The sequence below is a fragment of the Aricia agestis genome, chromosome 16, assembly GCF_905147365.1.
Source record: "Aricia agestis chromosome 16, ilAriAges1.1, whole genome shotgun sequence".
Taxonomy (NCBI): Eukaryota; Metazoa; Arthropoda; class Insecta; order Lepidoptera; family Lycaenidae; genus Aricia; species Aricia agestis.
Genome location: NC_056421.1, coordinates 7,722,683 through 7,746,711, shown reverse-complemented (window position 1 = coordinate 7,746,711; position 24,029 = coordinate 7,722,683). Strand labels below are relative to the sequence as shown.

The window sequence follows — 24,029 nt, the reverse complement described above, 5'->3', positions numbered from 1 at the left end:
GTCCTAATCAAAGTATCCCCATAACAAAATCAGCAAAATCTGCTCAGTGGTTTGGGCGAGAAAGAGGTAACAGACACAGAGACATACAGACAGACAGACACACTTTCGCATTTATAATATTAGTAATAATGATATGAAAGTATGTATGACATTATATAAAATCTAATGTTTGTTGTTATTTCGATTACATAATAACGTCTACGTCACAGGTAATCTCAAAGATAAAATTAAATTGTATGATAAAATAAACATTAGATTTGATGCGCGATTAAATCTAACAAACGTTTTTATAAAACAAATTTGGTATGGTATTTGTTATCAAAACATTATTATTTAGTAGCAATAATTAAGTTTTGCGATTTATACTTTTGTTATCTACATACTTACCTACACTTTAAATAAATTAAACAGCAAAATATTGTTTTCAGAAAATAAATAAATAGTGGTTAAATAAGGGTGGGTTGCACCACAAGCTGTTAGAGTTACACTTTTGGTCAAAGTTAAGGTAATAGTTAAGGTTAACTTTACTTTAACTATAACTATAACTTCTGACCACAGAATTTGACAGATGTCAGTTTCTAAAGTTAATGGGGTTGAGAGTATAAAAAATGAATTATCCATACAAATTGACAGAAAAAAATAATTTGTGATGGCAATACTGTGAGCCTTATGTCAAATTTAATTTAGCGGTTAAGGTTAAGGTTATTGTCAAATATGGCGTCCATTTTTTACTTTAACCAGAGATTTGACAATTTATTTGACATTTTGTTATAGTTTAATATAGTTAAAGTAAGTTGTTGCAACCCATCCTAAGCAATGTATTCGCTAGCTCAAGTCGGGGACCGGGCTTAATCGCTAGAAATAGAAATAATAATTTGAATTTAAGAAAATTTGAAAGATTTTAAATGAAAACTTTCATCGTTTTAAAGTATAGCAGAAAGAATGTAAAAATTAGCAAGGATAAAATTAAGAGAAATTCAACAGTCAGTCTTCGGGCAGAGGTGCAGATTTAAATTCAAGTCTCGTTTAGCCATGGACGCTTCATTAAAAATGATTTGTACCTGATTTGCTTAAACACGGACATTCAATAAAATAGATGCGGCGACCGTGCGGGCTCTTTAAAAAATCATTGAACACGACTCTGCACTCTTGCCGCATGCATTTCCGACCTAGTCTGAACCACTATTCGTACATATAACCCCAACTATTTATAATTTTATGCCGATATATATAAGGCAGAAAATAGTAAACAGCAAGGTTTTATTCCCCATGTTTGCAGCAAGAATATTAAAGTAAATGTATTTTAATTCATTTGAGTATTCTCAGTTTGAATATTATGTTACTGAATATAAACCTTGAACCTTTTAAGATGTTAAGGAGTATTCTTTTAAATCTAAGTTTAAGTAAATCTAAGTTTATTTAATAATCACCTAATCAATCTTACGGTAAACCCTCAGACTGGTGTTTATATGTATTATGTATATAATGTATAAGACTAACTTAAAATTATAACTTATATTATCACTAGAAATTTCATATCGTGTAGTTCATAGCAGAGGACCTTCAAGCATGCGAACGGTATCACGTATTGAGGTCAATTAATGAAGTGCCCGCGTCTATATTGCCTGGACGTGGTATTTGATTAGGCTATAGCTTAACGAACAGCCCTTCGAAGACAGCCACGTAGCCAATCAGGCCTCATTGTATCCGCCATAACAGATATCGAACGCATCTGTTAGCAAACATGTCACTATTACGCTATTCATACCAATAATCCTTATCGGTGTCAATCATATGCCTGAAGATGGAAGCCAGCTGAATAGGAAATAATCGTGTTTAGCTGTGGTGTTTCCTAGAATTAATTGTTAACAGATATGTTGCTAGAAATTGTTAATAGGTATGCTACCAAGAATTTTATATTGAGAGCAAAAAGTTGCATATATTTCACACCCATCGTGATCTGGAAAGACATGACAAAAGGGCAGTTTAAATGCTGCATAATATTTGATAAAATTGTGGCTCTTTCTATCAGGATTAGCGGGGGTAAATTTGCGAGATCATGTTTAAAATGACAGCGCCGAGGATCGAGTTCGGAGCGGGCGTTTGAGTGACACTCCCTCGTGTGAATAGTCTGGCTCGGGAACAATGTTTGCAGAGCCCCGGGGAGGTGCACTCGAAACAATAATAAACGCTGAACTTATGATCTGATTCAATGTCTGGTCACGTCACTCAAACGCGAAATGCGGAAAACGGATGGCACTTTAGAATAATTAGCGATTATGCTTATTACCTGACACCCCTGCATGCAATCTGTCAATGAGGATAAATTGTGCATCGTTGGTTAGCTTAAATATTATACAAAAAAAAGTTTGGAAGGATTAAATATTTTTAACTAGCCTTAAAATATACAAATCTATAAGTACTATTAGCTTCGAGCTCTATCTTAATCGATAATAAAGCGATACGAATTAATTAACGAATTATCATTGTTTTCAATCATTTTTATCATAACCCCTGGTATAAAATTGATCGTTTCCGTCAATGGCAACTTGTGTCAGTCAGCATAATGGCCAAGTTACTGATTTTAGCAGCCCTCGTCTCGTTGGCGTATGCCATCCCCTCTGCCACCGAATTATCGGCCTTCGACTACTACAATAGGTATGGAATTCCCGAAGCCGAGAGGATCCGTCAGTTTGAGGAGTCCCAGGCCTCCGTAATCCAACCTAAGATCGTGGGCGGCGAAGCTGCTGCAGTTGGACAGTTCCCTTACCAGGTATGTGTATTGATTTTTTATGTTAAACATAAGTCAGTGCTTAATTAAGTGTTCATAAGAATTAAGCTTTGTAACAACATGAAGACATCCTCACTAATATTAAGTGAGACACTTATGCGGTAAAATGCACAGTTCCCGATACATGAATTTCGACGGAATACAGTTGCAGACGTCATTTAGATTCTTATATAGTACTAGCCCTATAAAGTGTATAAATTGAAGTGACTAAATAAGTAATCTATTTTACTAAAATATCATTAAGTGTATATTGGGAGCTATGTCACAGTTTTTAACTAGTACAGCTCCCAACGCTAACCAGTAACCAATGAATTTGTATATATATTGGTACATTAAAGAGCTTATAAATAAGAATTTATAAGCTCTTTAATGTAGGTACCATCGAGGATATTGATTCTTAGGCAGTTTACGGGCCTACGTCATGTGGTCGGCTTATGTAAATTCAATGTTAGCTGTGAAGTTAGCTGTCATCGGACGGATGGGTAACGCGACCAAATTCATCTGCCTAGGAATTAACTTCTCTGATAGTATGTGATTTGAAAATAAATCAATTATTATTATGCTTCCCAGGCTGGTCTAATCGCTGACATCCTCGGCATCACTGGTCGCGGTGTGTGTGGCGGTTCCCTCATCAGCGCCAACAAGGTCCTCACAGCTGCCCACTGCTGGTGGGACGGCAACAACCGCGCCTGGAGATTCGAGGTAACGACCACCAACTCCTACACCGGTTTTGGTGACGGTGGCTGGTTTCATTGAAACCAGGCCAGTTACGCAGGAGTAATTTTATAGTGCCCAAGTGTGTGCGCAGTACACAAGAAGCACTCTCAAGATTAGATCAAAATCGATCCACTCTTTAACGGCCGTTCCCAATATTTGATCTATCTCTGGTTTTGCCCTACTATAGTTTGTGCGTTCTAAGATGATATGGGTGACAGTTTTCACGTTCCTTGCTACGGGTTTTTTTTACAAGAAAACAAAAAAAAAAACAAAATGTAATAAATTATATTCCATCTACAAAAACAAATGTTTTCTATAATTGTAAATGAATAAAAATAAAAAGATGCTAAATGCTAACTTATTATAAAAATTATAAATATTAGCTGTGAAATAGAAGTATAAAATTATTGTTACGAAAACATTTGAAAAATGTCATATGCATGAAACGGAACTTATGTCAATAGAGATTGACTCTGTTGAATCGAAATCAAATCGATAAAAAAGGGCGGCCATCTTAAATCGCCGGCACAACTGAAATGTCAGTACGAAATCGATAATTTCGATTGCAATTCCTTTACGAAGTGATTCGATATTTTTAAACTATCGATTAATTTTTGTTAGGTAACTTCCCTACTATTGTCAATTATAATGTGTCACGCATATCATCATAAAACGCACAAACTATAGAGATAGGAATAACTCACATTAGACATTAGAGACATAATATATTTTATGTCAATTCAATGTTAGCTGCGATCGGTTGTATGTCAAACCAGAGATAGATTGAATATTGGGAACGACCGTTAGATACCACGACGCCACAGACAGACACACTAAAATCTTATTTTCTTTCGAAACATTGTCAATTTTTTTTTAATTAGGTCTTTAATACACTGACACTGGGTCACCGAGTCGCTGGCAGATGACCTGGACATGTCAAGGGAACGCAGGGCACTGTCAGTCAGGGCGAATATGTTGGCTCGTAGATTTGCTAAATGCACTGCAGAGATGAAGATTACTTTGTTTCGTGCCTATTGTCAGGCTTTCTATACGTGCAGTCTATGGGTCAAACATACGCTAGCAGCTTATAGTGCCCTGCGGGTCCAATACAATAATGGGTTCCGGGCACTGATGGGGCTGCCGCGATTCTGTAGCGCGTCAGGGATGTTCGCAGACGCCGGAGTGGACGGCTTTGCAGCAGTAATGCGAAAAAGATCTGCATCCCTGATGAGAAGAGTACGCGGCAGCTCCAACAGTTACCTACAACTCATTGCGAGTCGAATGGACACTGAGTGTCCATTCATGATAAAATGGACTCTAATGCATGCACAGTCACACAGTCTCACGTGATTATTTAATGTTGTGCAGTTATTGATATAATATTATGTAATTTTTAAATTTATAATATGGACCATGTCTGAAATAAACAATTTGAATTTGAATTTGAATTTAATCATTACACCACTGAAATGCACTCATTCTTCTATGTCACGTGATATAAAATTTATTAATTTTACTAATTTATGTAACTGCGTTCTTAAAAGTGTTTTTGTTAGTGCTTAATTATTCTAATTTTAAAATAGGTCATCCTCGGCTCCACAACCCTGTTCAGCGGTGGCCACAGAGTCTACTCCAGCAGCGTTGCCACCCACAACAGATGGTTCCCTTGGCTCATCCGTAACGACGTCGCTATGATCACCCTGCCCACCGCTGTGCAGTTCTCCAGTGAGTTTGTTAAGGTTTTATAATATACTTCCCGGCAAACGTTTCTTTGCCATAATATAAAGTATTTCACCCATATTATTTTATTGAAGTGACTAAATAAGTATATCACCATGGCAACGTCCATCGCTATCCCGTCGCGCAAACAATGGTCGCCGTCAGTCTCGAGTTGTAATAATTTACTATTATTTATTCAACAAATGCACTTATCAATATAAAAAGTGCCCAGTAGCCGATTCTCAGACCCACTGAATATGCATATAAAATTTGGTGAAAATCAATAAAGCCGTTTCGGAGGAGTACGCGGCCTACATTGTGACACGAGAATTTTACATATAAGATAATATCTATGGACGCTTCACACCACGTCAGTCTCGCCCCGTGCTAAGTACCTGAAGGACTTGTGTTACGGGTACCAGACAACGGAAATATATTTAATACTTTTATACTTTAGATATATTTAAGATTTTTATAATATGATACACATATTTAATACACATCCATGACCCTGGAACTTTGAAAACTTTTTGTTCACTCGGCGGGATTCGAAACCGCGACCCCCAGCTTGAGCTACCAACAGCCCACCAACTGAGCCACAGAGGTCGTCGAATCTAGATACTAGGTAGATTCTGTATGGGTTTGGCTAATAAAACCAAAAGTGTTCCTAATTATAAGATTTTATTAACTGTCCCACATAAGTTTGATATGCTATCAAGGTGCTATGGGAGCACTTGGATGCTAATTTAGTGATTATGAACGCGTACTGACGTTATACTGTCGGTAAAAATGCATTGTGAAGTGAAAAATGCCACGGTGTGATTTAAGACACCGTACAGATTCTGCGTCATCGTTTAAGCGTTAAAAACCTATACACATAAGTCCTTTGTCCGTTTCCCGGGACTCAAGGTGTCTTACCGAGTTTTATCTAAATCGATTCAGCGGCTTAAGCTTGAAAATGGCATTTTCACATTAATTTCAATTTTAATTTTACCAGTTCGATATTTTAGATACCTAAGTCATTTTACTTTCAAAAGAAAGTAATTTTCCAACATCAAAAAATAGGCATTTAACTTTTTATATGTCTCAAGCTTGTTTTATAAAATATTTTTTTCTAATATTTCGTTCAGTTTAATTTAGGAGATTTAATTTCATTATAATAATTATAAATTGTTATATTTAGCATAAGGTACCATGGGCTTTCTGTACAAAAATCCCTTTAAAAAAAAATAAAAAAAAATCATACCATATTAACTAAATTACCATAATTTCCAGGTGTGATCGCTCCCATTGCTCTGCCGAGCGGATCTGAAGTGGAAGAGTCCTTTGCTGGCGAGACCGCTGTCGCTTCCGGATTTGGATTGACCCAAGACGGTAAGAAAACTTATATTTTTATTTGTTGATTTAGTTTATCATGATAGTTTTGATTATTATTTTAATTGATATCAATACAAACTTGAATTAGTTTTAAACTAAGTATTTTTAAAATTAAAAGTACCTACTCAACAAATTTTAGTTACAAACAAAATATCATCATGTAATCCTAATATCCTTCAAGTCCCATAAGAGCACCGGCGATAACAATAGAATACAATAGCATTTCCAAGAATCCGCGATCGAAGGAATAAATTAGGCGTAATTATTTTTGCATAATCTCATAATAATATTATCTACCTACATATAATACCTAATCACGGAATCTAATTTATAAGCAAACTATTGTTTACCTAGTGTTCGTATCTCCATTCTCCTATCTATAATACCTAAATAAGGAATCTCATTATATTCTAAGTAAACGTGTTCCTATCTGTATAATATTAATACGCGAGCGAAAAACTTTGGATCCCTTTTGACGAAAAATGCGGAAACGTAGGTGATTGAAATTTTGCACAGATAGTTTTTATACGGTGAAGGAGTGCATCGAGCTAATATTATTATTAATTGAAAATAGATTTAGTTTTTTTATTAAGCCTTAAATACTGCATTAGACAATTATTACACGGCCAGTCTGTCATCATTTGACTTTATTAATCTGAGCCTGTCGCAGGAAGTATGTCTAAAAATAATAAAGTCTTTATTTTGACAATAGAATATCCGTTGTTTGAAACTTATAATTTACTTTTTTATTTGAGGTCGATTTTCGACCATTGGGCGATCTCTAGTTAAAATAAAAGGCTACATGCTTACAAATTAAATTCCCGACAGTACAATGTACAATATCTTAAGAGGATACACCAGGGGCTAGAAAAATGAAAAAAAAGTACGTGTAATATCTATAGCTGTCTCCCTTACCTCAAGCCTATACCGCAGAACGCGATAGAGACAACTGCAGAAAATCAACGATTCGTTGTCCCCTGATTCCTTCTCCAAAACTTAACTTAAGTGACATTCACTGTAGAAATACTAGAAATAAGCACAAGCTGGATATGCCAGTGATCAGACTTAGTAAAGTCAGTAAATCTTTTAAAGGTCAATGTATACGCCTTTACAATAAAATCCCAGAAAACGTTCAAAATCTTTCCATTAATAAATTTAAAAAAGTAGTCAAAGAGCGTTTGTGTGCCAAAGCTTATTATAAGGTCAATGATTTCATAGAAGATGGCACATCTTGGGAGTAGGATGGCTTCTTGCAAGGCTGCTTCTACATTATTATAATATTATGACTTACAATTATGTATGTTGACATTGTATATAATATTAAGTTACAAAATTGTAAACTTTATTTTAAAAGAACAATTTTTCTCTCACTTTTTTGGTAAAAAGTGGGACCCGTGCGAGTTTCTTACGCCGGTTCTTCTCGCCGGGGTAGTTCCCGAACCGGTGGTAGGCATCAGGTAGACCATTCTGAAAAAATTTGATTCAAATTTACTCAGAAATAAAACATTTTTTATTTTATTTATTTTTATTTTAACCGATTTAAGTACTTTTTTCATTAAAAATTAAAGAAAGGCTTGAGCTGTGTTCCTACGTTTTATTTTTTTTGTATAATCTAGCCAAATATGTTTTCTGGATGTTTGAACACAGCGTAAAATCTGGCCATTTTTTTGGGTTTTTGAACGTTTATATCTTATTTAATAATTAAATTATGAAAAAAAAAGAAAACATAGGGCAGTATTAGTGGCAGCAGATATTCAGGAAAAAAATTATAACTCTACTAGCATTATCCAGGGAGGAACAACGTTTGTATGGAAAAAAGGCGGTGTGGACTCCTCTTAATAACGCGCTCGCAGACACGCTAACAGCTAGTTTCGTATTTTAATTCGTCTTAAGTTACAATTTCTTACCCACTTTAACAGTCCCACTGTCTCCGCTGCGTTTAAAAAGCTTTTAAAAGTTATTATCTCTTTCATAATATCTGTCTTTCCATTAAGTTTTACTTGTATTACCGTAGAATGGAGTTTTATAATTATTTTTGTTACTACGTTATTTATTAGGCTATATTGAAAATTTTAAATTGTTGCAATATTAAGTTACTGCTAAGAATAAATTAATCTGCTGATTTTGTAAAGACGTGTCGAATGTAGTCACTAGTCAGTAAAAAGCTTTTTCATCATACTCGATGATTAAATCATTCTAAAGATAGTCTTTTGCAGACAATTTAAAATGTATAATTACGATTTCTCACATTCTCAGATATATTTCTCATATTCAACGTACGTGTTCAAAAAGTGTGTGTACTGACACGCTTAGAAAACTTCGATAGCGCGATGCAGGAATGTTAGGCGAATTGTGGGTACCGCCACATGTATATTAATACCTTCTTAGGTTTTTGTACCCTAAGAGTAAAAACGGAACCCTATTACTAAGACTATACGATGTCTGCCTGACTATCTGTCACCATCTTAAGAACTGCGAGAGCTTAACTTGCCACTAATTATTATGTACCATCGAAGAAATTGATTCATAGGCAGTTGACAGGCATACGTCATTTGGTCGGATTATGTCAATTCAATATTAAGGTGCCGGTTGGCAGCGGACGACATGAAGCAACCGCAGACGACGTGTCGCGACACTACTGGTTTGTATGTATTTCTATGAAATACCCTCCGCAACTAGCGACACGAAGCTAGCGACACTTATCGACGACACGTCGACTGCTGCAACTTTATGTAATACGAGCTTTAAGTTTAAGTTAAGAAATATTATTATGTACAAACTTTCATCCCCTATTTTAACCCCTTGGAGGTAGAATTGATCAAAATCCTTTCTTAGCGGATACCTACGTCATATCATCTACCTGCATGCCAAATTTCAGCCCGATCGGTCCAGTGGTTTGGGCTGTGCGTTGATAGATTACCATGTCAGTCAGTCACCTTTGAGTTTTATATATATATATAGAATAGAGAATAGATGTCCCGCGCGGCTTCGCCCGCGTAAATTAGGAATTTTACGGAAACCGTACATTTTCCCATTAAAAATAGCTTATGTCCCTACTCCCTTCACTTGGTTTACTCTATATCTGTGCCAAATATTGCCATAAAAATTGCTCCAGTAGTTCGTAATTTCTAATATTTCCCCGTTTTTCCCACATTTTTCTGAGTTTCTTCGGTCGTATTAGTCTTAGCCTGATAATATATAGCCTTACTCGATAAATGAGCTATCTAACACTGAAATAAGTTTTTAAATCGGACCTGTAGTTCCTGAGATTAACGCGTTCAAGCAAACATACTTACTCTTCAGGTTTATAATATTAGGTAAGTATAGATTTTTTAAATTATCGCTTGACAAACTCGAGTCTCGATCTAAAAGACTATGAAAAGTACCATTAACAGGCTCATTATATGCTCATAAGTCATAACCATGGGACGATGCATGGTATAATATGGTAGTGATGATGATGATGAATGTAATTTGCATAGTAGCATATGCTTTCCGTTCTTAAAATAACGCCGAAACTCCCAAACTTGTATCTATAAAGAATCAGGAGTTCTCTCAGCACCTTCCGAACCACGGTATACCAGGTATACCTCGGTGCAAAATCTTACTTGTTGGTAGCATATTATGCTTAGAATACTTCTCACGAAACCGATGTCACCACATGTTTCCCTATAAATTTTGAGGAGTTCCCTCGATTACTTATGGATCCTTCATCAGATCACCACTTTTGTGAATATAATACCAAATTGGGATGTTACCATATAGGGTAACAAATTTTTTTTACCCTATAGGGTAACATCCCAATTTGGTATTATATTCACAAATTTGGTAAGTATATATACCAAAAGAAAAATTTTGAAAATCGGCGGAGTAATCGTTGAACATAAGAAAACGAGCATAACACCTCCCCCATTTTAAAAGTCGGTTAAAATTGTAGCCTATGTGTTATTCTGATGTACTTATAAGCTATGACATTGTAAAGTTTCATTAAAATCCGTTCAGTAGTTGCGTGAAAGAGTAACAAACATCCATACATCTATACATCCATACATCCATACATCTATACATCCATACATCCAAACAAACTTTCGCCTTTATAATATTAGTAGGATTATGTAGTTGGCTTCCAACTTGTAGCTTAAGTCATGATCATGAAGTTGGCAGAGTTTGATATAACTCTACCAAATTACGTAGGCCCGCCATCTGCCTATAAATCAACTTCTCTGATAGTAAGTACCTATTTCTGTTGCCGAAATACTTTCTAAAAATTCGACTTGGCCTTTCTTAATTTTCAGGTGGTGATCTCCAAGATAATCAGTTCCTGAGCCACGTGGAGCTCAATATTCTGGAAAACCGCGTCTGCGCGTACGCGTTCCCCTCCGTCCTCCAGGACTCCAATCTCTGCACCAGCGGCCGCGGCGGCAGAAGCACCTGCAGCGGCGACTCCGGCGGCCCCCTCGCTGTCCAGAGGAGCGGCAGACCTGTTGTGGTGAGTTCATCAGCTCTTGTATACCATGGCCACAGTAGTATCTTTCTACGGTGCAGGAGACTAATTCCTGTATATACTCGTCTCCTGGAGGTTTCCACCACTCTACTCAACCTCAATCGTCAAAAATTATGACGTTTTGTTAAATAAACGACATCAATCTTTAGCAATGAGGTTGAATTGAGTGGAGCCTGGAGGATATCTCGAGGAAACGACTACGAACGTAAAAATTATAGATAGTAAAAAAAAAGCCTGTCAGGTTTTAAGGCTGATAGTCTCGCAAATTAGGCCAGCAATTCACGCCAAAACAGAATCCACCTTCAATCAGTTTGCTAAAAGATACACCAGGGGCGAGAGAAATTGAAAATAGGTATTTGAAAATGTATTGCTGTCTCACCAATCTCAAGTCTCCCACCGCAGAGCACGATAGAGACAACACGACAAAAGTTCTAATAAAAGAACAGAAAATCTTCGATTCGTTGTCCGCTGATTCCTTCTCCAAAACTTAACCGATTTAAGTAATTTTTTCATTAAGAATTAAAGCAAGGCTTGAGCTGTGTTCCTATGTTTTATTTTTTTTGTATATTCTAGCCAGTTTTGTTTTCTGGGTGTTTGAACACAGAGGAAAATCTGGCCATTTTTTTGGGTTTTTAGACGTTCTTATCTTTTTTAATAATTAAATTATGAAAAAAAAGAAAACATAGGGACATGCTAATAGTAGCAATAGATATTCAGGAAAAAAATCATAACTCTACCGGCATTATCCAGGGAGGAAACAGGGGACAGCGTTTGTATGGAAAAACGGCGGTGTGGAATCCTCTTAAGCATAGAAACATCTGATCAATAAAATACCCAAAAACTTCTGTAAAAATAACAAACCTCACTACCTGCAATAACAACGAATCATTAGATTGATAAGCGTAATTAGAGATAAGCTATATTATCTATTTCTATCCTATTACGTCCTACTAGTGTTTGTTTGTTCGAAACATCTCAAAAGAACAGCCAACGAAAAAACATTATACCTATAGTGATGACTGATGAAAATGCACATAATCATAACATACTGCTTTACTATTTATTAATTAATTGGCAGACAATTTCCATTCTTAAGATTTTGCTCAGCGAATGGGCCATCTCCGGCGAATTTTGTACTTAGTAAAAATGTTTTTTTTTACCCGACTGCCAGGAGGGTTATGTGTTTAGCGCGTATCTTGTATGTTTGTAATATTCTTTATTACCTTGTATCTCCAGAACCGCTAAACGGATTTTCACATTTTTTCAGGTCGGAATCACATCCTTCGGTATTGCCTTCGGCTGCGAGATCGGCTGGCCGGCTGTCTTCGTCCGAGTTACATCTTACCTCGACTGGATTAACGCCAACTTGTAAATTATAAAACATAATATTGTAATATTGCCTAAGTGATAATTTACAAAATTTGTAATTAACGTTTGACACATTAAAAATTTGTACATAGTATAACTATTTATTTTGTTGTGTTGCCCGAAACCCTTGTTTTCCTATTAAAAACGCAACTTTAACTTTTATTTGAGTTGATCATCAACATTTTTATATTCAGCTGTATGATAGTATATTGATAAATAAATAAAATAAAATGTTGAGCGGTAGAATTTAATAAACAATGTTTTCTTATATTAATTACCAGCCTATCAGGTAAATATTATAAAATTGATGGGGATTAAGTCTTCTACGAAATAAACAATATCAATGTGTTGAATAATATTTTGTACGACACGTAACGTACAAAATAGCAAGTAAGTGATATCCCTATTGTGCTCCTAGTAAAGATATTGCAGGATTTAACCTTTTATAAACCTCATTACCATGTTACAATATATTATCCTGTGTCTGTCTGTCTGTCTGTCTGTTACCTCTTTACGCTCAAACCGCTGAACCGATTTTGCTGTGGCATGGAGATACTTTGAGTCCCGGGAAAGGACATAGGATAGTAATTATCCCGGAAAATGTACGGTTCCCGCGATAAACGAATTTTGGCGCAACGGAGTTGCGGGCATCATCTAAGTCTATACTTACTAATATTATATTAATATTATTATAATTGGGAAGAGTTTGTTTATTTGTTTGTTTGTTTGAACGCGCTAATCTCAGGAACTACTGGTCCGATTTGTAAAATTATTTCAGTGTTAGATAGTCCATTTCTTGAGGAAGGCTATATTTTATCACGCTAATACTAATAGGAGCGAAGAAATAGAGGAAAGTGTGGAAAAAACGGGGGGAAATTATTTGAAAGGGCTTATTTGAACGTTCTAATCTCAGAAACTACTGGTCCAATTTGAACAATTCTTTCAGTGTTAGATAGCCTATTTATCGAGGAAGGCTATAGGCTATATTTCATGGTGCTAAGACTAATAGGAACGAAGAAATAGAGGAAAGTGTGGAAAAAAACGGGGGAAATTATTTGAAAGGGCTTATTTGAACGAGCTAATCTCAGAAACAGTAATAATCGGACCAGTAGGTCCGATTTGAAAAATTATTTCAGTGTTAGATAGCCTACTTATGAATAAAGGCTATTATATAAGCTATATTTTATCACGTTAGCGAAGAAATAGAGGAAAGTGTGAAAAAAACGGGGGAAATTATTTGAAGGGGCTTATTTGAACGTACTGGAGCAAGTTTTATGTTATTTGGCACACATGAAGAATAGACCACGTGAAGGGTCATTGGTTTCTTTTTTTGCGGAAAAATGTACGGTTTCCGTGACATTCCTAAATTACGCGGGCGAAGCCGCGCGAAACATCTAGTAATATTATATTATCCCTCCCCCCGCGGACACCCCTCCCCCCGCGGACACCGAACGCTTAACATCGTCTGACGTGCGCTCCGGGATTAAAAATTATTTTCGGTGTTTTTAAATCGGTGAATTCGTGGTGAGTGTGTATAAATAGCTAGGTAACGGTGTAATCTACGTGTACTGTAAGTTTTTTAACACATTTGCTCGTTTTTTCTTGGATTTAACTCGGTAAGTAAATTATTTGTTCACTTTTTATTTAGGGAATTGTAGGTAGGTAAAATATTGTGTGTGTCGGTAGGTACCGCTCGCGCGGCGCCGGCCGGTCTTGCGATCAGCTGACTGTGATTATTAAGCTAAACTTTTGTTACGTCTAAAGTAAATTAATAAGTGTAATTGGTACATTTAAATTTTACATTAACTCACAATGTCGAGCCAAAATAATATGCCGCCTGATAAAGATACAAACCCGTTTAGTAGAAGTGACAAAACTCCTCGTTCTCCGACATACTCGTCCGGTAAACGTTTGTTGTCGGAATTATCCCCTTCCTCCTTGTCACCCGTGGAGAAGCGTCACCAACCCACTAGGGACGAGCCGCAGCTGTCCCCCGTTACGTCATTGTTAGATACAAGCCGCGCATCCGATGATGCTTGCAATTATTACGAGCTTGTCCGCGAAGCCAGCTCATACTTAGCAAAGATTAATGAGTTCGCAAACGATACCGTATCTCGTCGCAATAATTTTGCCAATAAGTCAGAAATTATGAGTATGACACAAAAAATAACTACAATCGTTTCACTCCTCGCTATTAAGAACTCGTCCATGGAAACCAAGGTAGCCAATATGGAGCGCGAATTACTGGCCGCTAAAACTAATCCCGTAATACAACCAGTCTCCGCCGCGCCTTCTGCCTCCTACTCGGACGCGCTTAAATTAAGACCAGCGTTGCCAGAATGTTACTTTTGTAACATTTTACGTTACTTTTGACCCTTGCATGTTACATTCATGTGACATGACTACAGATGTTACTTTTACGTTACTTTTGGTAATATAAAAAAAAGATGTTTAACACCAAAAATGCGAAAACGAAACGCACTAAGTTTTATTGAGTTTTGTCGTTATAGCTGACAAGGCTTTAAATGAACGTGGCGAAAAAAGGAACTAACACTGCCATCATACAAAAACGCCATTTTTGACAGTTCTCCTTTATCAGCAGCGCCCCCGCCCACGTTCATATAATTTAAGTTTTGTTTAATGACCGTCATGTAGGTAGACTTGGAGCTAAACAAAATAAAATGCCTTTGTAAAAAGAAAATATAATCGGCCAAGTGTGAGTCTGACTCGCTCATAAAGGGTTCCGTACCGTGATAGAGCAAAAATAGGCCAAAAATTGTGTTTTTTTTGTATAGAGCTTATTTTATTATATTTTCATTTTAATTTTTTTTATTAATTAATAAAGTACACATATTTAATAAAGGATTTTGTGGAGATTTCAAGTGCCTACCATTATAGATATCCAGCAAAAAATGCCAAAAATCAAGTTAGTTGTATGGGAGCCCCCTTTAACTATTATATTTTATATTTTGTTTTTAGCATTTGTGTTATAGAATACATAATCTGTGAAAACTTCATAAATCTAGCTATAGTGGTTCTTGCGATACAGCCTGGAGACAGACACACGAACAGACGGACGTACATCAAAGTCTTAATAATAGAGTCCCGTTTTACCCTTTGGGTACGGAACCCTAAAAATCACTTCATCTCTATATGTATAGTATTTTTCGTGCATTCTGGATTCTGGATCCACCCCCCGCATTTAAAATATTAAAAAAATACGAAATGTTACTTTTCCCCTCAAAATGTTACCTTTCGCATGACAAAATGTAACTTTGAAACATACATCACTGGCAACACTGATTAAGACAGTTTGCTAAGTCAGTGCCGCCAGTCGAGACGCGAAAACCACTTCCTTGCGTTATTGCCTATCCGACACAAGAAAAATCGGCGGAATTAAAATCGTCATCGGAGACTAAACAAGCTCTGATGAAAGTCTTTGATCAACCCGGCCGACGGCTTCCAATTTCACGGCGTCAAAAAAAACGCCAATTCGGGTGTGATCTTGCGACTAACTAGCGAGTCGCAAGTCAATAAATTAAAATCGGTGGAAGCACTCAAATCGGCCGGTCTGCGACTTGAGTCGCCGAAAGGATGTAACCCGCGTATTCTAGTAAAAGATGTACCGCAACATATGACGGACGATAATTTCTTACTCGCACTTTACAACCAAAATATAAACGGCGAAATTAATATGTCACAAGAACAATTTTTGCGCACAACAAAAATAGTAAGGCGTCGTATTTTAAATAAAGATTATAACAACAGGAAATGGATAGGCATTGAACTAGACCCTGTAGTGCGTAAACACCTGATCGATTCAAAAGAAAAACTTTTCATCGATTGGGCGATGTGTCGCTTCGTGGACGACGTCGAGCTCGTCCGCTGCGGCAACTGCCAACCGTATGGACACGTCGCTAAATTCTGTCCCTTTTGACGAAAAATGCGGAAACGTAGGTGAATGAAATTTTGCACAGTTATAGTTTATACTTTATATGGTGAAGGAGTGCATCGAGCTAATATTATTTTGAAATTACGCTTTTAACATGATTTTTTTTAACAAATAAAACATTACACACACTACAATGTACACACTACCTGCATTTATTTGAATGACAAGCCGTATAGGCGTTACGAATTATACTCTTTTGTTTATAGTTGAAACATGAAGTCTGTTGTCAAATTAGAAATGGATAGTGTTTCGCCGAGTGAGTGAGTTTACCGGAGGCCCAATCCCCTACCCTATTCCCTTCCCTACCCTCCCCTATTATCCTATTCCCTCTTAAAAGGCCGGCAACGCACCTGCAGCTCTTATGATGCTGCGAGTGTCCATGGGCAACGGAAGTTGCTTTCCATCAGGTGACCCGTTTGCTCGTTTGCCCCCTTATTTCATAAAAAAAAGTGAAAATAATTAACCCTAGACCTTAATTTATTTAAAAACAATCTATCAAAATTAAATTACAAGAATTGCAATAAAATATAGTAAAATATTTAATAAAAAACTGCCACGATGCAGGAATAAATTACACAATACTCGCAATTAACGCATGCGATTTATCATACTAATACCCGATTATCTCATTTATTGATAAAATGACTAATATCAGAGTTATCAAAATAATTGATTTCCGACCAGATTTAAATCTAAGAATCGCTGAGTATAAAAGGGCTGATTCTGATTCCGAATTAATCTTTCCTTATCATGAAGTCGGTTTTGATTCTGGTAGCTCTCGCGGCCGTGGCCATCGCAGACAATGTCCAGGTGGCGGAAAACTTCGTAGAAGCTCCCTCGGTCTTCGGATACTTGACCAAGTATGGTATCCCCGAAGCTGAGAGGATCAAGAAGGCTGAGGAGGCGTACGTGAAGAATCCCAGAATCGTCGGCGGACTTCCGGCCGCTCTCGGTCAATACCCCCACCAGGTAAATTCTTGTGACATTACATAAATAATTTACAGACCCTCCTTTTGGTAGGATAGCATCTGAAAAGATGTTTTAACTAACATAAAGTAATCAAGAGTGGTGCCTGTCAGGAGCGTTTCCACCGTATAAGAGCTGTGTTGCGAGGAATGTGTCTTTGAGAGCCGATGGAATCGATTCATTTGCCTGAACGCTAAGCGAAGCGATCTGCCTTGACATTATGATTTCCGTTAAATTCTATCATCAATTATAGGCTAGTTTCCATTTTTTCTCTTGTTACTAATTGAAGTAACTCTCAAAAATAGAAACATTGCTGAAGTAATGACTTTAATATGTTAAAAACTCTCCAAGATGTCACAATTTGCAAATTACATAAAAACCTTCCCAAAACGCTCCATACAAAATGTCTGCTAATCTTGGTAACATCCCTATTCCCAGGTCGGTCTAATCTCTGACATCGTAGGTCAAACTCTTCGCGGTGTGTGCGGCGGTTCCCTCATCTCCACTAGTCGCGTGCTCACTGCCGCTCACTGCTGGTTCGATGGTCAAAACCAGGCATGGAGGTTAGATCTTTTTTCTCTCAAGTATTATCGGAGAAGTTGATACATAGCTGATTGCATACCTACGTGATTTGGTCGGCCTATGATTGGCTAAGCCGTGATCTGTTGGACTTTACATAATCCAGCCAACATACACAATTTTGCCGCATGAGTAAATTTCTCTGATAGTAACTTTACATGCCTAGAGCTTAGGAACTATACTAAACGAAGAAAAAATGAAAAGTAGACCTTTAAAATTAGTATACCTACTAGAATTTCAGTTATATTTGAGTAAGAACACTGGCTGACTAATCTCAAGTAACTTTAGTTACCATTTTCCAAACATCCAGCTTCCAAACCTAATGTAATAGTGTTTTGATCAAGATGACTTATTAAACTAATCGAGCATGTTCATGAAAACAATTAATTTAATGGAACGTCACTAATATTCCAGGTTAGAGGTTGTGTTGGGCTCAGTTCTGCTGTTCTCTGGCGGCACCAGGATGCACACTAGCGCTGTAGTGATGCACTCCAACTGGATCCCAACCCTCATCCGCAATGATGTCGCCATCATCTACCTGCCTAACCCTGTGCCGACTTCAGGTAACTTTCTTATAATTATGCATATCGAATTTATAGTCATTACGTAGTGCACAGTACATGTACTATTGAAGAAATTGATTCATAGGCAGATGGTAGACCAATTTATTTTAAAATCGCCAATTCGGGTGTGATCTTGCGACTAACTAGCGAGTCGCAAGTCAATAAATTAAAATCGGTGGAAGCACTCAAATCGGCCGGTCTGCGACTTAAGTCGCCGAAAGGACGTAACCCGCGTATTCTAGTAAAAGATATACCGCAATATATGACGGACGATAATTTCTTACTCGCACTTTACAACCAAAATATAAACGGCGAAATTAATATGTCACAAGAACAATTTTTGCGCACAACAAAAATAGTAAGGCGTCGTATTTTAAATAAAGATTATAACAACAGGAAATGGATAGGCATTGAACTAGACCCTGTAGTGCGTAAACAGCTGATCGATTCAAAAGAAAAACTTTTCATCGATTGGGCGATGTGTCGCTTCGTGGACGACGTCGAGCTCGTCCGCTGCGGCAACTGCCAACAGTATGAAAACGTCGCTAAATTCTGTCGCGATCCTAATCCGTGCTGCTATCACTGCGCAGGAAAACATAGTTCGTTATCGTGCCCCAACAAAGATAAAGACAATTTTAAAACGGTTTGTGGTAGCTGCCTTCGTTATAAAAAACCCTCCGACCACTCCACGGGCTCCCCTGACTGTCCAACGTATAAGACTAAAATGGAGCAACTCATTTTAACAACTAGGTATGGATAGTTTAAATATAGGACAGTTAAACCTCCATAATAACAAGCACGCGACTTTAGAGTTAGAAAAGTTAGTTTCTGATTACAATTTGGACTTAGTACTTGTTCAAGAACAATATCAACTCGCGTCGTCTCGGTCGAAAATGATACAAATTAATAACCTAGCTCGCGCGGGTATATACACACCTCAGTTCAAATTTTCAATCACGGCCTTAACTAACCTTTCGACGTCGCACTGTGCAGTAGCCGAGGTATCGTGTCCTCGTGCGGTCCCGAGTGATACCGTAGTCAATTCTAATGACTATAAATACAATGTTAAAAACGGCGATTGGAAATTATTCCGCTCCCTCATTACCGCTCATGCCGGAGACTTCACTCGGCCGGATTTAAACGTCAATGAGTGCGCGGAAATTATGACAATTTTTTACTGTGCCGATGTAGCCTTGGTTCGTAGACCTCTTAAAAAAGATCACAACTGTAAATGGTGGAACAGTAAACTTCTTAATCTTCGTCGAGAATTTAGAAGGCCCAGGCGCAAAATTAATAATCTTCTTAAATCTGGCTTCGACCGTTCGGATGATAATTATATAATTAGTTTAAATAACCTACGCATTTCAAGGTCACGCTATCGTGCCGCCGTTACGTTAGCGAAAAATAATGTGCTGAAGAATGCCGCGAATAGACTGGATAGAGAGGGTCCCTGGTCCTCTTTATACCACGAGCTTAAACCCAGTAGTAGTAATGAGCCAAGCTTTTTCTCAAATATTAAAATTAACAACTCTTACACTTGTAGTTTAGAGGAAACGGCGAAGGCATATCTAAACGTTCTCATCCCAGACGACGAGCCCTCCTTGGATGATGAACACCAACGCGACATTAGGAGTAGAATGTTAGACCCCATTCATACACTGGTCTCAGATTTACCAACTTCGGAGGAGTTTATTAAAATAGTAAACCTTTTACCTATAAAAAAATCTGCGGGTGAGGATAAAATATCGAATATTATGATAAAGCAAGCGTGTTTAGCGGCCAATTCATCGATTCTATATGTTTACAACAGATGTATCGCAGAAGGTATATTTCCAAAAATTTGGCGTTCCGGTTGCATAAAATTAATACCTAAAGCGGGAAACAAACCTCCTGACGACCCAAAATCTTACCGTCCGATAACGTTACTGCCTTGCTTAGGTAAATTACTAGAACGTCTCATCGTACCTCGCCTGCTTCCTGGTGGCCCTAAATTTCATAGCCATCAGTTCAGTTTCACCACCGGGATATCGACTGTTGACGCGGCGTTAGAAGTAAGAAAAATAGTTAACTTGTCGGAAACTAAATATGTGGTCGCCATTTCATTAGATATTTCCGGGGCCTTCGACCATGCTTGGTGGCCGATGGTGCTATTAAAACTAAAAAATCGAGGGTGTTACTGTAATATTTATTCCATAATACATTCTTACTTTTCTAACGGTCAAACTAAGCTTCGTCTAGGACATTGTACACATGCCAAAGATTTAACTTGCGGCTGCCCGGATCAGATCAAGGATCAAGGATCGGTAATTTCGCCTAAATTATGGAACATCGGATTCGACGATTTGTTAAGTCTTCCACTTCCACCGCTTTGTATACTAGTTGGTTACGCCGATGACGGGTTTCTTATCGTTCAAGCAAACTCGCGTTCCGAAATTGAGTCTAAAGCCAACAGTAGTCTTAATTTAATATCTGACTGGGGTAAGCGTAATCGTCTGAAATTCGCCGTGCAAAAAAACTTACCAAATTCTTTTAAAAGGATCCCTTATATCTTCCCCTAGCATCAAACTTGATAATATTAACGTTAAACGCAAACAGTCACTCTGTTATCTTGGTTTTTACTTAGAAAATAAATTTACATTTTTAGAACATATAATTCAAACCGGTGAGAAAGCGAAACGCAACTTTTACTCCTTTACCAAAATATCTACGTCGACATGGGGCCTCTCATTCAAAACCTTAAAATTAATTTACACTGCTACTTACCTTGGCTGCATTTGCTACGGGGCCCCCGTGTGGGCCTACAGAGCAACTATCGGCGCAAGTTACTACAAAGCCAACGTCTTGCTCTTATATTCTTGTGCAAAGCTTACAAAACCACAAGCACCGAAGCCTTGCCCGTGCTAGCCGGAGTTTTACCCGTTGACCTTGAGATTCAGCGTCGTGCGACAATGTACTATCATAATAAAAACATTGACAACCCGTTTTTTTTTAAGAGCTCGGGATAAAATTAAAATAGCAAGATTGTTTAAACCTTTAGAAAACTATTTGCAAAGCCTAATCTCCGAATGGCAGACGCGATGGGACTGTTCCACCAAAGGGCGACATCTTTATAATTTTTTACCTAATATTCGTGAACGGCTATCCAAACATTGGATGGATATTGATCACTGCGTTTCTCAATTCCTGACCGGTCATGGAAATTTTAAGGCTTAACTCTACGGATTTAATCTAGTAGCATCACCCATGTGCGAGTGCTCGACCGAAGGCAACATGTTTGAACAAACAGCTCATCATGTTCTCTGGGAGTGCAGTCTCTGGCAGGACGAAAGAACTACAATGCTAAACAACCTACTCTGTACATCTGGAGTCGGATACTACGGTGATCTCGTGGACAGCGCTAGGAACTTCCGTGCCTTCAAGCGTTTTTGTCACAATTACTACTGGCAACAGTCTAACACAATAAATTAATTTAGCTCTAGCGTAGTAGTCACTATTATTATTAACGTTTATTCCCGTGGTGCTTCCCCCTTCCAGTTCTTTGACTTTCGGTCACTGCAACTTTGTGCTGTCTCCCGCTTTATATGGGGAGGGAATCTGGAATTCTTCCTACTCCTCCTATTTTCTTCTGATTAATTTCGTTGCGGGTCCCAAGACAGCTTTAGCATGTCCCTCGGGCTCCCTGAGATCATATCAAAGGGTTTTCGTGGTTGGATACCGCTGTCGATCCTGGCGACACAGGAGATACAGTGGGGGGAATGTGTGGTGGGCCAAAGCCCGTTAAAAAAAAAGAAAAAAAAAGATGAGAGACCAGTCTTAGTCTTCATCTGTCGTCTGCATTTGACGGTGTATCGGTATCATTCGCTTCTTATTCCTTTTAAGAGAATATTATCTTATAAATACATTAAATTTTTTTCAGCTTCCATTGCCCCCATCGCTCTTCCATCTGGAAACGAACTGAACCAAAACTTCGCTGGTGTACAAGCTATTGCCTCCGGATTCGGTGCCACAAGAGACGGTAAGATATTGCTCGTTCTTATATTAGCAAGTATGGTATTAGTCATGGTAAGGTTTAATAAATGATAAACTGCGCTACAATTTTTATTTCTTCTAACTCTGTCTAATAAAAAAAAAGATTTACAAACTTATTTTTATTAGACTGCAAGAGGTTTAGACAGTACATTCATGAAGCCCTAAGCGGCCGCATCCAGCCGCGATAACAATAGATAAGCTATTGTGTCTCGTTATTCCACGATCGATGGGTTAATTGATAGTATTACGGCGCAACACTCTCTATAGTCTATTAAAGTTGCTTTTGACTAAATTATGTTGCGCTACATTATAAATAGACATATTATACAGATCTCCCTTGGCAATAACTTTACAAAGCATAATATTTATTCCAACAGGTGTTGGTATCTCCACTAACCAGTACCTCAGCCACGTGACATTGAACGTGATAGCCAACAGCGTGTGCTCTGTGGCCTTCCCTTTCATCATCCAGGACTCCAACATCTGCACAAGTGGCATCGGCGGTACTAGCACCTGTGGTGGCGACTCTGGCGGCCCCCTGATCACCCATAGCAACGGCAGGAACATCTTGGTAATTACTTTTGTTGTAATGACTATTTGTATAAGGATTTTCATGCATCCGGATCAACGTCTGTATTCACAGAGACCCTGTCACCAACTTATTCATTGAGCGTCTATCCTGCATTTTAAAAGAATTGATTCCCAGGCAGTTGACAGACCAACGTCATTTGGTCGGATCATGTCAATTCAATTCTGTCGCCTAGGTTTGACGTAACGCGACCAAACTATGTAGGTCCCCCATCTTCCTAGGAATCAACTTCTTTGATAGTACAATACCAATTTTGATTAAAAATATTTGGCTGATAGGTAGGTAAGAGTTAAGACCAGCCAAACAGAGATCTTAGGTCATCAGTTTCTGTGTCAGAAATATCAAATATTATACTACCAGTAGGTCATTTATTATCTATTTAATTCTCGTTTTTTAGATCGGTGTAACATCCTTCGGATCTGCCATGGGTTGCGAGATCGGTTTTCCCGCTGCCTTCGCTCGCGTCACATCTTACATGAGCTTCATCAACCAGCACTTAAACTGACGAGACTGCTGTCTGGCTTGTATATATAAATAAATTTTAAGTGAAAGTCTTTTTTTTTTTCTTTCAAATTATAAATCCGTACATCGACTGCCACATTTTTAGCCCCTGACGAAAAGGATCTAGTATTTTTGTTTGTAAACTGACATGATTGAGAGTGTTCTTAGCCATAGTTCATCATCATCAGCCATGGACGTACCGAGGGGGGGGGGGGGCCTGGATCATGTTGACGTCCCTACTAAGTATCATCGAAATTGAAAATCTAGTATTTTCATAGAAACAATATCTAGAAAAAATATCTAGTACTTTCATAGAAACCTCCCTCCCCCCCAATGCAAATTACCCCCCAGAACCAGCCCACTCAGTGCTGAAA

At 37.8% G+C, this 24,029-nt stretch overlaps 1 protein-coding gene across 1 annotated transcript; it reads left to right on the top strand.

Annotated features, from left to right (window-relative positions):
- Window positions 1-2,566: 2,566 nt before the first annotated feature.
- Window positions 2,567-23,710, top strand: LOC121735031 (transmembrane protease serine 9-like). The gene is made up of 12 exons (XM_042125697.1): window positions 2,567-2,773; window positions 3,362-3,493; window positions 5,092-5,233; window positions 6,503-6,601; window positions 10,900-11,093; window positions 12,376-12,476; window positions 17,178-17,397; window positions 17,833-17,957; window positions 18,388-18,536; window positions 22,453-22,551; window positions 22,943-23,136; window positions 23,552-23,710. Exons 1-12 carry the CDS (start codon window positions 2,567-2,569, stop codon window positions 23,657-23,659), a joined length of 1,770 nt encoding a protein of 589 aa, XP_041981631.1. The 3' UTR covers window positions 23,660-23,710.
- The last annotated feature ends 319 nt before the right edge of the window (window positions 23,711-24,029 follow it).